Source organism: Trachurus trachurus, assembly GCF_905171665.1.
Source record: "Trachurus trachurus genome assembly, chromosome: 1".
Taxonomy (NCBI): domain Eukaryota; kingdom Metazoa; phylum Chordata; class Actinopteri; order Carangiformes; family Carangidae; genus Trachurus; species Trachurus trachurus.
The window spans coordinates 19,634,589-19,649,280 of record NC_139891.1 but is presented as its reverse complement, the minus strand read 5'-3'; the positions used below and the strand labels follow the sequence as shown (position 1 = coordinate 19,649,280).

At 43.2% G+C, this 14,692-nt stretch overlaps 1 protein-coding gene across 3 annotated transcripts in view; it reads left to right on the top strand.

Moving 5' to 3' along the window:
• Positions 1–14,692, top strand: part of LOC310994929 (glutamate receptor 2-like) — a gene marked incomplete at both ends in the record, with an annotated part of 44,191 nt that overhangs the window by 13,139 nt on the left and 16,360 nt on the right. For all 3 annotated transcript variants that reach the window (XM_083983840.1, XM_083983841.1, XM_083983839.1), the window contains 14 exons: positions 939–1,178; positions 2,190–2,311; positions 2,404–2,478; positions 3,684–3,737; positions 4,315–4,473; positions 5,232–5,399; positions 5,773–5,877; positions 5,967–6,074; positions 6,541–6,604; positions 7,118–7,260; positions 9,093–9,308; positions 9,968–10,122; positions 10,981–11,179; positions 12,331–12,578. In XM_083983840.1, coding sequence (XP_083839966.1) covers positions 939–1,178; positions 2,190–2,311; positions 2,404–2,478; positions 3,684–3,737; positions 4,315–4,473; positions 5,232–5,399; positions 5,773–5,877; positions 5,967–6,074; positions 6,541–6,604; positions 7,118–7,260; positions 9,093–9,308; positions 9,968–10,122; positions 10,981–11,179; positions 12,331–12,578 — 2,056 coding nt within the window. The remainder of the gene's footprint in view (positions 1–938; positions 1,179–2,189; positions 2,312–2,403; positions 2,479–3,683; positions 3,738–4,314; positions 4,474–5,231; positions 5,400–5,772; positions 5,878–5,966; positions 6,075–6,540; positions 6,605–7,117; positions 7,261–9,092; positions 9,309–9,967; positions 10,123–10,980; positions 11,180–12,330; positions 12,579–14,692) is intronic.

The following is a 14,692-nucleotide window of genomic DNA, read 5'->3' as shown; positions in this document are numbered from 1 at the left end:
GCTCAAAAATTTAAAGACCATTTCAAATGAAAATGAAAACAATAACGTAACAGCTCTAAACACTATGACTAACCGTGGGTATGGCTACATCCCTGTACGCTCCGCTCACACACCGTGTCGCCACAGGTCCTGGCCACAGGTGCATATTCCACACAGAGCCAGTCTCTTGAAGGGCCATTACCTTCACTGACCTGGTTTCAGATGAATTTTTCTGCACCGCTGTTCAGTAGCAGAGTGGTCAGTGACTTTCTGAGGTCAGTCAGTCAACAGACGAGGGAGGGAAAGACGCCGAGGTGGTGCATTGTTATTTACCGGACAGTAGACTGGACTGGTCCCTGAACACAGGCGCCATCTATCAGAGGGGACGGAGCTGGCTCTGATTCCTCAAGATGCTCAGGTCCTCTGACGTCTGGAGTGAAATATTGCTCATGTTTTATCAGTCAGGACTCAGTGACCAGTGTACTGTTTTACACTGGCTCACTCAGGACTGTTGTTGAGAGATACATGCAGTGTAAGATGCAGGACATCTTAGACAACACCAACCACCCTCTGCACAACACCATGGCAGGTCAGAGAGGCAGCTACAGCAGCAGACAACATCTGATCTCACTGTGCTGCAGGACAGAGAGGTTCAGGAGATCAGGAGATTATTATTATTATGTTATTGGTTATTATTATGATCATTATTATTAAAGATCAGCTGCTGGGCAAGTGAATTCCCCAGCGAGATAAATCAAGAGTGAGATGTCTCCATGGTGATAATCTGTAACATGCAGCTCTTGCACGTTTGATTCTGTTGATCCGGAGCTGCAGGTTTGTTAGCAGAGGGATGTCCCTGCTTTGTCAGCTGTCAGGATTTTACACGAGACATGTTTCTTGCTTTCTGTCTGAGTTTCATTCCTTCTCTCTCTCTCTTTCTCTCCCCCTCCCCCTCCCAGTCTGTTCCCAGTTCTCTCGAGGTGTCTACGCCATCTTTGGCTTCTACGACAAGAAGTCAGTGAACACCATCACCTCCTTTTGTGAGACGCTTCACGTCTCCTTCATCACACCTTCTTTTCCAGCGGAGGGGATGAATCAGTTCGTCCTTCAGATGAGGCCAGACATCAAGGGTCCGCTGGTGTCGCTAGTCGAGTACTACAAATGGGAGAAGTTTGCCTACTTGTATGACAGTGACAGAGGTAATAAATCCTCATCAGTCCCCAGGTACAGCCTGTGGTATTAGTACAGGGTCCTGTTCTTCAAAGATCTGAGCCATGAAACCTAATACATTTAGTTTTGTGTAGAGACCAACACCAGAGCACCAATGTCTGTCTAAAGAGCTTGAGTTGTGCCAGTTTCTACGAAGTGGTTCTCAAATTGGAGACCTACTTTAAACTGTCAGGAGGCCTCCTCTAGATTTGATTTGGTGGCTGTGGCTCTGGAGCAGATTGTCTCCCAATCAGATTCAGTGTTTAGATTGGTTCGTGTGTCCAGGCAGTTTATTCCTTTTATTTTTAACTGAGAACATTTTTATATATTTATTGTCAGACTTGAAAAATCAAAAACATCAATGAAGACAGCAAAGAAACAGTTCGGTTCTGCTGTTTGTGAATCCCTCTATTTCCCTGCTGAATTTAAAAATGAAGACAGGTAGTCAGCTGACACGGAGGGAAAGGTAAAGGTAAATAATCAAAATAAAAGCCCAGAGGACCGGGCCACTCTATAAAGTGCAACTGTCTAGTGTGAATTAATAGACTTAATTAAACAACACACTCCGTGGTCTTTCCCAGTTATTGCTATCTAAAGTGTCCAGTAGAGGACCTCACTGTTCCCAGATTGATGCTCCCCATATATTCTGCTACATGATCAAGCTAATATCCACTGTTCATATCTGCTATTGCTTATTGTTCGTTGCTGACTTTATGACCTTTACTCTGAGATTCACATGGTGGAGAAATCTGCCACAGCATTGATCATTATCATATCTGCAGTCGGCAGCTTTTAGGTCACCGGTTTAATGGTGCAAAAGTAAAAAATATCACTACATATAATGTCGCAGTTTGATGCCTGAGGCAAGTTTTCAACTGACTCCAGAAAAACACCCACGCTCACAGACAGAAAATCAAAAACCCAAAATGTGACCATTTCCTCTGCTCTGTTGCCATATAGAAAACAAACAGAAAATTAATTTGGAGTGTGCATGTGTGTAGGTCTCTCTACTCTTCAGGTCATATTGGACACTGCAGCAGAAAAGAAGTGGGTGGTCACAGCTATAAATGTAGGAAACCTGAAAGATGAGAGAAAGGATGAAGCATACCGCTCCCTGTTTCAGGTACGATTATCTGCACTGTCACTGTAACTGTAATTCATGCTGCAGGACTGTGGTGTTGAGTCCAGTTAAACTCAGTTAGATCCGTGTTTCAGGACCTGGAGATCCGTAAGGAGCGACGCATCATCCTGGACTGTGAACAAGATAAAGTTAAAGACATCATGGAGCAGGTAAATTCCAGTCTAATTAAAACCGTTGCTACTGATAGATGATGCTCCCAGCATGCACCAGGCATCAGTCTGACGCCAGAGTGGCATAGGCTAATGGACATTATGATTTTTGGCAGATATTGAGTTTTACTTTAGTTTCACATATTTTGAGACATGTACACTTTTAGAGGACATTTTATTGACAACAACAGCTTTTCTATTACACATTTGCCTTTTTCACTAGATGTTATTCTGTCATTAAATAACCTGCAAAATCGGAGAATACAACACTATCACCAGGTGTCCTCCTGTGTCAGCACATTTTAGATGAAGACATTATCCTTTCACCAGTCCTCCTTTTAGGTAGGAACAAGTTGGAGATGCTGACAAACTCTAACCCTCTCAGATCTGGTCCCAGGTCTTCCTCTCTTCTGTTTAAGATGCTGTTTTCAACTTGACTTTCAGTCTGGCTTGCAGTTTAGTCTGTGTCTGTAAGATTGTAAAGGTCATGCTGATGGTTGTGAGCAGATTGCAAATATATACAGACAAAACAGTGAGTGATGCACATCATATCTGCAATTCAAACCTCTCTGTGTACTAAATCTATACCAGTATCCTCTCAGAGGATTGTTAGTGAAAGGCTTAAAAGGATCTATATTAGGAACATTTGAGGAATATTTGAGCTTCTCTGACTCATGGAGAGTTGCTCCCTAGCCAATGGCGTGCCTAGAAGTTGCCAAGAATGAGTCCTGGTCCCCGGCTCTGAGATCCTCCCTTCTGTTTATTTATCGCCACAGCTGAAGCTGAGTCTTGGTGTGATTTGGTGAGAGACTGAGTGATGTTCTGATGCCTTTAAGACCTGATATTAACATCTGTCTAAGGTGTGTGCTCAGCCCTAAATGCAGGTGTTAACACACCCAGGATGCGTTAAGGATGAATTTGAGACCACATCTGAAATTAAAACGGAGCCTGTCAGTAACATCAATATCATACATTTATGCAAACACGTCAGTATGGTTAGTTGCACTAATGATACTTTATACTAAAGAGCCAACATTTGACATAATTCACAAGACAAATTGCAACTCTCATTTTAAGGTGAGATTCTGGCCAAATCTTACACTATTTATTGATTCTATGTAATTACCGGCTTGTTTCTTCAGCTCATTAGCAGCCATGTTATTTCCAGGGGTTGTTGTTAACACCATGTCCTATTTTCCCACCAGGTGATCACTATAGGCAGACATGTGAAGGGATACCACTACATCATTGCCAACCTGGTGAGTCATGCTCTCTCTCGACCTCCCAACACTTCTCTTGTATAAAGGACACCATTGTTCAATGGCACATTACTATATTAGGTGTCAGATAACAATCATTGACCAATCAGCGCAAGGTGTGAGTAGCGATACTGATGCAGGTGGCAGCCCAAAAGTCAAAATACTCAATGTATTATGTTTTGTTTTTCTTCTTTTCTCTCGCTTTATCATGTCTGTCCCTTCTTCTGTGTGTGTATATGTATCTTGTTTGCTGCCTTCTTGGCCAGGCTTGCTTGGAAAAGAGATTTATTTTTATCTCAAGCAATCTGCCTGGTAAAATAAAGGTAAAATAATAAATAAAATAAGTAAGTCGATCATGCTGTGTTTGTCTAGATCCACCCAGGTGTAGATGAGGTGCTTTCTCTAGCACTAACTGTTTTTCGTGGATATAAATAGGATTCTCAGAGACCCACTGCTATAAATTAGCCAAACCAAGAATCAAGAATCTTATGCCATCATGCTTTTCTTTTGATCACAGCTGGTTTGGAAGAAAAGGTCAGAGGATATCTATTAAAACTTGTTATTTTTGTTGTTTCAGGGTTTTGTAGATGGCGACCTCTCCAAGATCCAATACGGTGGAGCAAATGTCTCTGGGTTTCAGATAGTAGATTTTGACGATCCTGTAGTGGCCAAGTTTGACCAGCGATGGGAGGCTCTGGAGGAGAAGGAGTACCCTGGAGCTGACTCACGGATCAGAGTAAGATCTGGATTAATCAATGTTACCCCCTCTTTCAACACTAGGACCACCAGCATTCGTGCTCCTCCTAAAGGTGTCACAGTGGTCTCCCAGACTGTCGAAGATAAGAACATTATTTTAGTTCTATTCAAGTGCAAGTTAGTACTTTTTCTTCTTCAGACAGTTTTATATGGGTGTTGAGGTTAGATTACGCTAGCACCGCCCGACACATCAGTGGCACAAGCCCTTATACGTATGTTACTGCACACACTAGGCCTGCGCAGTATGAAGACATTTTGTGGTGTGAGATAACACTGGTCAATATTATGATGACAATATGACATTATATTGACAAAGGCCAGTGTAGTGTAAGGCAAGGCAAGGCAAGTTTATTTGTATAGCACATTTCCGCAACAAGACAACTCAAGGTGCTTTACATATTACCAAAATAAGAACATAAAAAGCAAACATTATTTAAAAACAGACAAGAGAAATATAAAAAGAAGTAAAACAGAAAGGGAGACAGAACGATATAAAATAACAGAATAATGTTACAGTGCAGTTAATGAAAGGCGTCAGCAAACATGAAGGTCTTAAATGTTGATTTAAAGGCACTGAGGGGTCTGGCAGACCTGCAGGTTTCTGGGAGTTTGTTCCAGATAGTGGGTGCATAGAAACTAAATGCTGCCTGACCTTGTTTACCTCTGACTGTGTAGCACACAGTGTGGCACAGCAGCATGTCTGACTGAGGCGGCGATGTGTTTGTGTCTGTGCCTCAGTATACCTCGGCTCTCACCTTCGACGCCGTCCACGTGATGACCGAGGCCTTCCGCTTCCTTCACAAGCAGAGGATAGACATGAGTCGCCGTGGCAACAACGGGGACTGTCTTGCCAACCCAGCGGTGCCCTGGGCGCAGGGGGTGGAGATCGAGAGAGCCCTCAAACAGGTACCCATGGATTAGACGGATTAGACCCCACAAGAGCACAAAGCACAAAGCACACCAGATTCAACCGATCATCTCAGGAGCAATGGACCATGTTCAGCACAACTTTAAAACAACACACACACACACACAGACAGACACACACACACACACACGCACACACACACACAGACAGACACACAGACCTGACTAAGTCGCCACAGCGTCTCAAAGGAAGACTAACCTCAGCCCCTTATGAACACAGCCCCTCCCCCCCAATGAATGGTCAGGTGTTTCCACAGTCCATGTCTTATTTACAGTGTAATATTTCTGTTTACATTTTTAATGCATGCACATTTCTGTGTGTGTGTGTGTTCGGTGTGTGTGTGGTGTGTAGGTGCGTGTCGATGGTTTAACAGGTAACATTCAGTTTGACCAATATGGGAAGAGAGTCAACTACTCAGTGACCGTCATGGAGCTGAAGAACAACGGACCTGTGAAGGTAACGACCTGGTTTTTTTATCATCAGTATCATAACAGTGTGTGTAGCTGTGTCTAGCTGTGTGTGTGTGTGTGTGTGTGTGTTCATAGATTGGCTATTGGAATGAGGTGGATAAGATGGTGGTGACAAAGTCCGACCTGTACCCCAACGACACCATGGGAATGGAAAACAAGACCGTCATCGTAACAACTATACTGGTAATAAATTCATGAACTAGTCTCCATGACAACCACTGTGAGAGAAAAACACCCAATAATTTAACAGTCACAGTGAAATAAGCCAGAGCTAAAACAGGAGCAGCTCTATTTCATTCTACTGCAATAAACCTGTGCTGTGTGATAACATAATTTAAATTAAGAATCTCCCATGTTTATTTATATAACATGGGAGTTCATGTTGGACAGGACTCAGTCTCTTATCTAACCCTTTTTCATATCTTTTTTTTTCTAAAGCAACAGAGCTGAGAGAGAGTTAACATCATGTATAGCCAGAAATATCCATCTATTAGCTTTACTGCTGCTTATTCAGGCAGCCAGTGCCAGTTGGCAACAGGACAGAGAGATGCAGGATTTGAACCTAGAATAACCTTGCTGTGTGAAACAACAGCGGTAATCCACCCTTGCCAATTATTGTGTGTGTGCGTGTGTGTGTGTGTGTGAGTAGGAGGCGCCCTATGTGATGCTGAAGAAAAATGCTGAACTGTTTCAAGACAATGATCGTTATGAAGGTATGTCTTCTCTCTGTGTGTGTGTGTGTGTGTGTGTGGGTGTGTGAGTGTGTAATGGTGGTTAGTGTACTGTATACTCGCCTTATGCTTTAAATGAAAAAAGTCATCAACATACCCAAGAGTTCATAGAAGAACCTGCTGATAATATTTAAATGCAAATGTATTTAATTACTTTCTGAACATTTTCAATACATTATGGCAACACTATTATGCTACTGGTGATCATAATCCTTTTGTCATCGTGATACTAAATTTTAAACTGTTTTCATGTCTAATGCAGACCTACGGGTCAGGGTTTTAACTGGAGCAAGGCCCGATTTAATCTATGATCTCCACTGCAAAAGATGCTATATCTGTTCAAGTTCGCACAACACTGACAACACCACAGGGTCTGTCGTATATATAATATACAGCTACAGTATCAGAATCAATTTGTGTAAGTGAAATCAGAACATCCTCATTGTTTTAAGTGCAGCATTCAAAGTGTGTGTGTGTGTGTGTGTATTTTTCAAGGTTACTGCGTTGACCTGGCTGCGGAGATTGCAAAGCACTGTGGTATACGCTACCAGCTAAGGATTGTGGGAGATGGCAAATACGGAGCTAGAGATGCAGAGACCAAGATCTGGAATGGTATGGTCGGAGAGCTGGTGTACGGGGTAAGACTTAAAACATGCGCACACACAGAAACATGGCTGATCCCATTTGAGCTGCACCGTCACTTTAAGAGTGTAGTTGACGTTGTGTGATGTGGGTTTCTGTGAGTCGCTGATCTGTAGTCAGTCTGTGACCTGCAGTAGACTCGGCAGCAGCAGGTTAGCACTGGTATAGAAACAGAGGCTACGTCACCATTACTGTTTTTCTCCATTTTCATCTTTAAGATCTAGTCTTAAAGCCCCAGTATGTAACTTATTTGGCTTTTTATTAGCAAAAATCAAATACTGCTTTCATAAATACGTATTTCACTATAGTCGAATCACACCCGCATACAAATGAAAGCTTTCTCTACCTTAGAATGAGTTGTTACAAGTCGTTACAAATCTACAAGGGGGGGCGCACCGAACCGAGGCGGCCATGTTGCATCGACATTTTCTACGTTCAGTGGCAGCCTGACCGTAGGTAACCGGAAACACACCGGAGCTGTCGAGCTAGCGCCTGTTAAAACTGTCACCACTGTGTAGTGTGAGGAAGGACGGGGGCACTGATGTTGCATTCAGGTGCAGTCAGGCAGACGGCCGTCGGCAAACCAACCGGATGTCATTTTACTCGACGAGAGAGAGACGGTAAAACGTGGGTCAGGTAAACAATACGACATCACCATGACAACATATTGTCACGGCTGTATTGTTTTGCCTCGTGCTGGCGGACCAACTTGTTTACATAGAGGCTTGTTCATCCTGTTACATGCAGCGTCTGTTGTCTGTCTGACGTCTGCCCGATTTCATGTGAATGCAACATCAAGAATACGTTCAGATATGCAACCGCACCGCTAGATGGGGGGAATTCCTACATACTGGGGCTTTAAGAACTGTTTTAGCGCCGTGTCTCAATCAGGTACACAGTCAGCGAGACAATGGTCAGTTTTCATCATTAATTAAATGAACATCATTTAATTATGTTAACAGGGTCTGTGTGTGTGTGTGTGTGTGTGTGTGTGTGTGTGTGTGTGTGTGTGTGTGTGTGTGTGTGTGTGTGTGTGTGCTGCACAGTGCTCCAACAGGCTCAGAGTGACAGACAGAGAGAGTAGAGAGTTTTTTATTTTTTAAGCCTTATCAATCAGTAAGGAAACGTGACATCAATCAACAATCAATCAATCAATTTGTTTATTTCGGGCATGTCAATTTAAATAATCATCATCACACTTCATCTTAGTTCAAATAATACAATACACATGGCCGAAAGGGAAAGCGGGAGAAGCAAAAGCTTATCTAGTCCCGCCCCCATTACCCACAGAATAAAATCTTTTTCATAATCAGATCATATCATAATCTTTTTCTTTTGTTTTTGCTTTTTTACATTTTGATATAACATTCTTTTACTTATGACATTTGACATAACATGTTACAGCAATAGGTAGTATGCAGATCATGTCATAATATTTTTGTTTGTTTTTTCTGTTTTACATTTTGATATAGCATTCTTTTACTTATGACATTTTGACATCACATGACGTCATTAACCAGATAACAGAAGAATCATATTGTCAGAGTTTCCAGAAATCTTTCAGGCTCTTTACATTTCAGAAACTCTGCTTGGCCAGTTTCAGTCCGAAAACACAACAGTCACAACAACACAGACCCTGAGAACATGACTCGTGACGAGTGAGAGCGGCATGGAGCAGCTGCTGGTTACAGTACCTGCGGAGCCTGACACAGACTTAAACACATCAGGCTGTCTGGTTGCTGTGTGTCTGTCTCCTCTTCAAAGCTGACTCAGGTCCACGAGGAAACCAACGTCCAACCCTCTCCCTCTGTTTGTGTCCCTCCAACAGAAAGCTGACATAGCAGTCGCTCCTCTGACGATCACCCTTGTACGTGAGGAGGTGATTGATTTCTCCAAACCCTTCATGTCTCTGGGAATCTCCATCATGATCAAGAAACCACAGAAATCCAAACCGGGCGTCTTCTCCTTTCTGGACCCGCTGGCCTATGAAATCTGGATGTGCATTGTCTTTGCCTATATAGGAGTTAGTGTTGTACTCTTTCTGGTAAGTGCATCTCTTTATGTCTCATGCTTAACTGTTGCCATGGCTGTCATCTGTGTTGTCGTGTACATACATTTGTATATGATCCATGTCCAAGGAATGTATATCAGATTTATTGATCACAGGTTGAATGTTTTAACATACAGTTGTGCGTTAACGGGCGTGTGAACCAGACAGTATCTTTTTAATTGTGTCAAATTGCTGTTTCACAAAAACAAGGTCAGGACTGTACTTGGACTCTCAACTTACAGTTATTTTAAGACAACCTCAGTGGTGGAAGTAGGCTGGTACGGCCCTGTACTGTGTACCACTAAAAGACTGAGTTGCAGTATGCTGTACCAGTACAAGAGGACAACAGCCGCCTCACATTAAAAAAAAAAAAGTTATGGTCACATTTTTATCCCCCCAAAAAATGGACTCATAACTAGACAGTTTTAAGTAAAGATATATGGTTGGACAATATCCCATCCACCACATCTGTGCAATGGCTCGTTGCTCTAGGTTTGCTCCAACTTTTGCTTTTGTCAATACAAAATCCTGCTTGTATACTTCATCTGTTTGACAATCAACACCTCACAACCATCGTAAGACTGCGTGTTTTCATCATCAAGTGCAGTACAACAGGGAAAGTGAAACCAATAAATTCTAGTATCATCCTGTAGGTATCCAGATTCAGCCCCTATGAGTGGACTTTAGAGGAGCCAGAGGACGGAGCATTGCCCCTAACAACCGAGTCCACCAATGAGTTTGGGATCTTTAATTCCCTCTGGTTTTCTTTGGGCGCTTTCATGCGACAAGGTTGTGACATCTCCCCAAGGTTGGTATGATACATGGAGTTAATATGTCTTCTGTAAACCATAGATTTTCTTCACAGCACTGTCAGAGGTGAGGTTGTACATCTGGATCCAACTGTAGGACGGTGACAGATAAGTATTGTCCATGTCACTGTTAAATGTTATGTCATCTAGGCAGTAAAACATCATCATATGCAAAACACAGAGGCAAGAAAAGCTCAGTTTATCTGGGCTAGTGGTCATACAATACATTCAATGCACAGCGTCTCTCCAGGATTCATTAACCCTCACTGAACCACTCTTAGTTCATTAGTTTCTCCTGAGCCTTAGTACAGTAGGTAGACACTAGACAGACACCCTGACATGATCCTGGCAGAAACCTGGATAAACTTTATGATGAGGAGGAGGAGCTGGAAAACAAACAGGGAAAACAATGTGAAGTTGTTGATCCAGTGAAATAAATTGTATGAAGTTATACAAGCCAGAGAGGATTCTGGCTTCGTGTTATCCTAACCTACATATGAGCTGTATCCAGATCTCATTCTTCAAAGGCTGCATTTAAAGACCGACTGTTGCATTTCAAAGCACCCTTCAAATGCAGTCTTATTTTCCTCGGCCACAAAGGCTCCAACAAATGGATCCTTTACACCGCAACCTGTACTAATATTCACTGTGCACCAGAAATGAAAATAATATGACAGCAAGAGATAGTCACACAGAGAGGATTACACTGTTTGATGTACTGTAAATACGGTTTTTCAGCTCAGTTTTACGGTACAACTGTTAAAACGAAGGGCCTTATGGCCTTAAAAACCTGAGCTCACCAAGTAAATACTTTAATAACAGCTCACTCTTGCCTGTGTGTGTGTGTGTGTGTCCAGGTCCTTGTCGGGTCGTATAGTAGGGGGTGTGTGGTGGTTCTTTACTCTGATCATCATCTCGTCGTACACGGCCAACCTGGCTGCCTTCCTGACTGTGGAGAGGATGGTGTCTCCCATCGAGAGCGCTGAGGACCTGGCCAAACAGGGAGAGATCGCATACGGCACGCTGGACTCTGGATCCACCAAGGAGTTTTTCAGGGTAAGGACGAATGACTGCTGGGTCATATGAAGTTGATGGTTTCCGATGAAGGAAGGCAGATGGAAGGACGAGACTGTGTTGTGTGGTAGAAAGCTGTTGCTCCTGAACCGCGTCAGGGCTTAGAGAGAGTGGAAGCCTCCTGTAGGAATAATCCCTCGTCTCGTGTTTGGATGAGGGTGGTGGAGAGACTCCTCTTTTCACATGATGCTGCATTATAGGGAGTGGCAATGGTATGTAATGGTTCACAGTACCGGCCTCCTAAATGGACCTGGTTGTGCCCGTTTGTTCAGGTCTAAACACTCGATACAGTTTGAATTTGTGATTGATTTTGCAGCTTGTTTTTATGATGTAAGCTCAATGTCTGATTGATCATATCCATCTGAATAATACCACGTTCTATGATAACATGATTACACTATGATTACAGTGGTGGTATTGCTAAGCAGGGAAATACTAGTTTCTATTTTGGGTTTAATTTAAAAGTCATGGGGTCTCGTGAGACTTTGTCGCTGAGACAGAAGCAGGTCACCAATAAGGTGATTTTCTCTTGATCTGTGGCTCTGAAAAAAAATGTCACATAGATGTCAGACCGTTCAGAGGGTCTGTGGCTTGTGAAAATGGGCCCCATATTTATTTTTGTACTACGGAGCGAAACTTACCAACATTTTTTGATCTTGTTCACTTCTGGTGAACAAGATGTGAATGGAATCAGATCAGACCTGTTGCTGGTCTCCTCAAAGGGCGGCAGATACAGGAAACAGTCTGAAAATTACCCTTCTTGCTTTTTTACTGTCTTTGGTAGAAAGCTGTCTAAACTGTACAGGTCAGAGTTCACACACAGTAGTTGTAAAAAAGCAGTGTCAAGACGATAAACAAACACTGAGCTGACAAACTGTCGCTGTCCAGCTCTTCTTCAACGTAAGCACCAGACAAACAGGTAAAGACTGTTTGGAGTCTGTGCTGACAACAACAAAGACAAACTAGGAAAGAGGTGCTGCAGCTGCTCAATCAAAAGGATATTTGTCTTGATTGGAGAGATGGACTGGAAGCTGTTGCACCACTATTCCTCAGATTTACAGGAAAGCTCCAGGGGTATGACAGGGTACGCGCTACATCACAGCGTCTGATGTGCATCTGTCTTTTGTTTTTAGCGCTCTAAAATCGCCTTATTTGACAAGATGTGGCAGTACATGAAGTCAGCAGAACCCTCTGTATTTGTCAAGAAGACGTCGGAGGGCGTACAGCGAGTCAGGAAGTCCAAAGGGAAGTACGCCTACCTGCTGGAGTCCACCATGAACGAGTACATCGAGCAGAGGAAACCCTGCGACACCATGAAAGTTGGAGGAAACCTGGACTCCAAGGGCTACGGCATTGCCACGCCCAAAGGATCCCCATTAAGGTGGGTGGATCAGTATAACAATGCCAGCCAACCTGCACTGCCATGTACCATTCACACTACTAACCTGCTGCCTAGCATACTGTCCCTCTCCCCATCGACTTGGCTCATTTCTCCGACTCTAAACTCTGACAGCGCCACTCCTTCAGCGGCCTGCTTCACGATCTCCCTCCCTACACCTACAACACCCCGAGGTCCCGATCAGTAGAAACACTGGCTGAGCACCTGATGTCACAGTCGGGTAGCCGTCAGCCAGTGTGTGAGCCGAGGCCGCGCTCAGATAGCGGCCCCGCTCGGCAAAGTGTCCCACAATGGGGAGCGATGTAATCTGGTCCCAAGCCTTAGCGCCAGTTGGGTGTTGCAGTATGCGAGTGTGATGAATGGAGCATGGCGGCTTACTCGTTGTTATAATAATCCACCTACCCTGATGACGTCACCATCGCGGTTTGTATATTCTCACCATGGCTACCACCTCTGACCGAATGGCTAGCGGTGGTTGCCGTGACAACTGGGGGAGGGGGTGTTGGAGTAATGGTTGCAGGTCTTTATTGTCAGTCAACTTCTGCTTGATCCATGTCCATTCAAACTGATCTCATCTGTTTTTACTGAGGAGAATCTGGCTGCAGGTTGAGATGATGAGCTGGCTCTTCAAGACCTGGATCAAGAGAGTGGTGTCTTTGAGTTTGTGATCTGAACGCCTTGGTGTGTGCGTGTGTGTGTGTGTGTGTGTGCGTGTGTGCGTGTTTCTACACTTGTTTTCCATCACAAATGCACTGTGTCTCCTAATCAAAGAAACAGGCAGACTGTTCTTTACATCTAGTACATCTAAGACTTTAGTCAGTCAGTTTTTAACTAATACACTTCCAATTAACTGAACACCACTACAGAAAGTAGTTTTTATTGTATTTCATTTTCAGTCCCATAAATAAAATATAGATACCAAGACAAAAGATAAATATGTAAAACTATGAATCAAACAGAATTGAGACCCACTGTGCAGTATTACTGACTGGGTTTTGCAACGGTTTAATAGATATTTAACGAGGAGAGGAATTTTTGAGACAAGCTGTAACACAACAGGCTTCATCTTCCTGCTCTTTTCAGGTGATTTTCAGTGACATCATAACCAGCTGCATATAAATATGCTGTAGGTGGTTTCAAAAGTCTGCGACCGCTTTCCAAGAAAGTAAATACTGTATATATACATAACTCAATTTAACAACATCTGGTTCAAAGATGTAGATGAAAACTGCCCAGGTGAAAAAAGTGAATCCTAACAATGAGGATATACTGGACAAAAGTCAATGTTGAACATCTGCCAGATAAAAACAACACTGGCACATGATCATAGAAGATATGATGTCACGGAAAGACCGCCACAGAAATGGAGCGACCACAGACCACAGGTTTAGTTGTTTTATACATTTTAATAAGGAAAGGGAGCAGATTGTATCCTTAAAGCAGAAGTGAGTGATATATTTGTGTTAATATAAGTCTTAAATAGTTATATCCTCCGACAGCAATCACTTACATAGAGTGTTTGGTCTGAATCACGGGTCTGTCAGTCACTCTGCTCTGCTCTGAGTGGAGGAGAAAACATTTATCGTATCCTACAGTTTTTATCCAATGAGGAGAGAGAACGGCATGCAGGGCTGTGTGTTCAGCCAAGGGACGCCGTGAATGTGGTGACGTAGGGACGAGGACTGTTATGGTGCGTTCAAGGAAACTCGTTTTTTTCCGACCTGTGAAGTCGTACCAGTTCGATCTGGTACATAGACTGTACAAAAAGACGTACTGGTACGATTTCACGGGTCGGAAGTTACGAGTGGCCGTTATAGTGACTTTCACCGGTAAAACAGGTCGGAAAAACACGAGTGGGTTGCCTGGAACGCTACAAAGTCGTAAGTTGTGACTTGAAGCTGTAATTTATGATTTCAAAAGCCTGCCTGGAACGCAGCATTAGCGAAAACGACCGGATCACTCACTTCTGCTTTAAGTAAAGTCGTCATATTTAATATTAAGCTTTAAATAGAAGCCTGGAATCAGTGGCCAATGAGCATCCTCCTCCCTGATGGTTCTGCAGCAGGTGTGTAATTAAACAGTCAGACACACTGAGA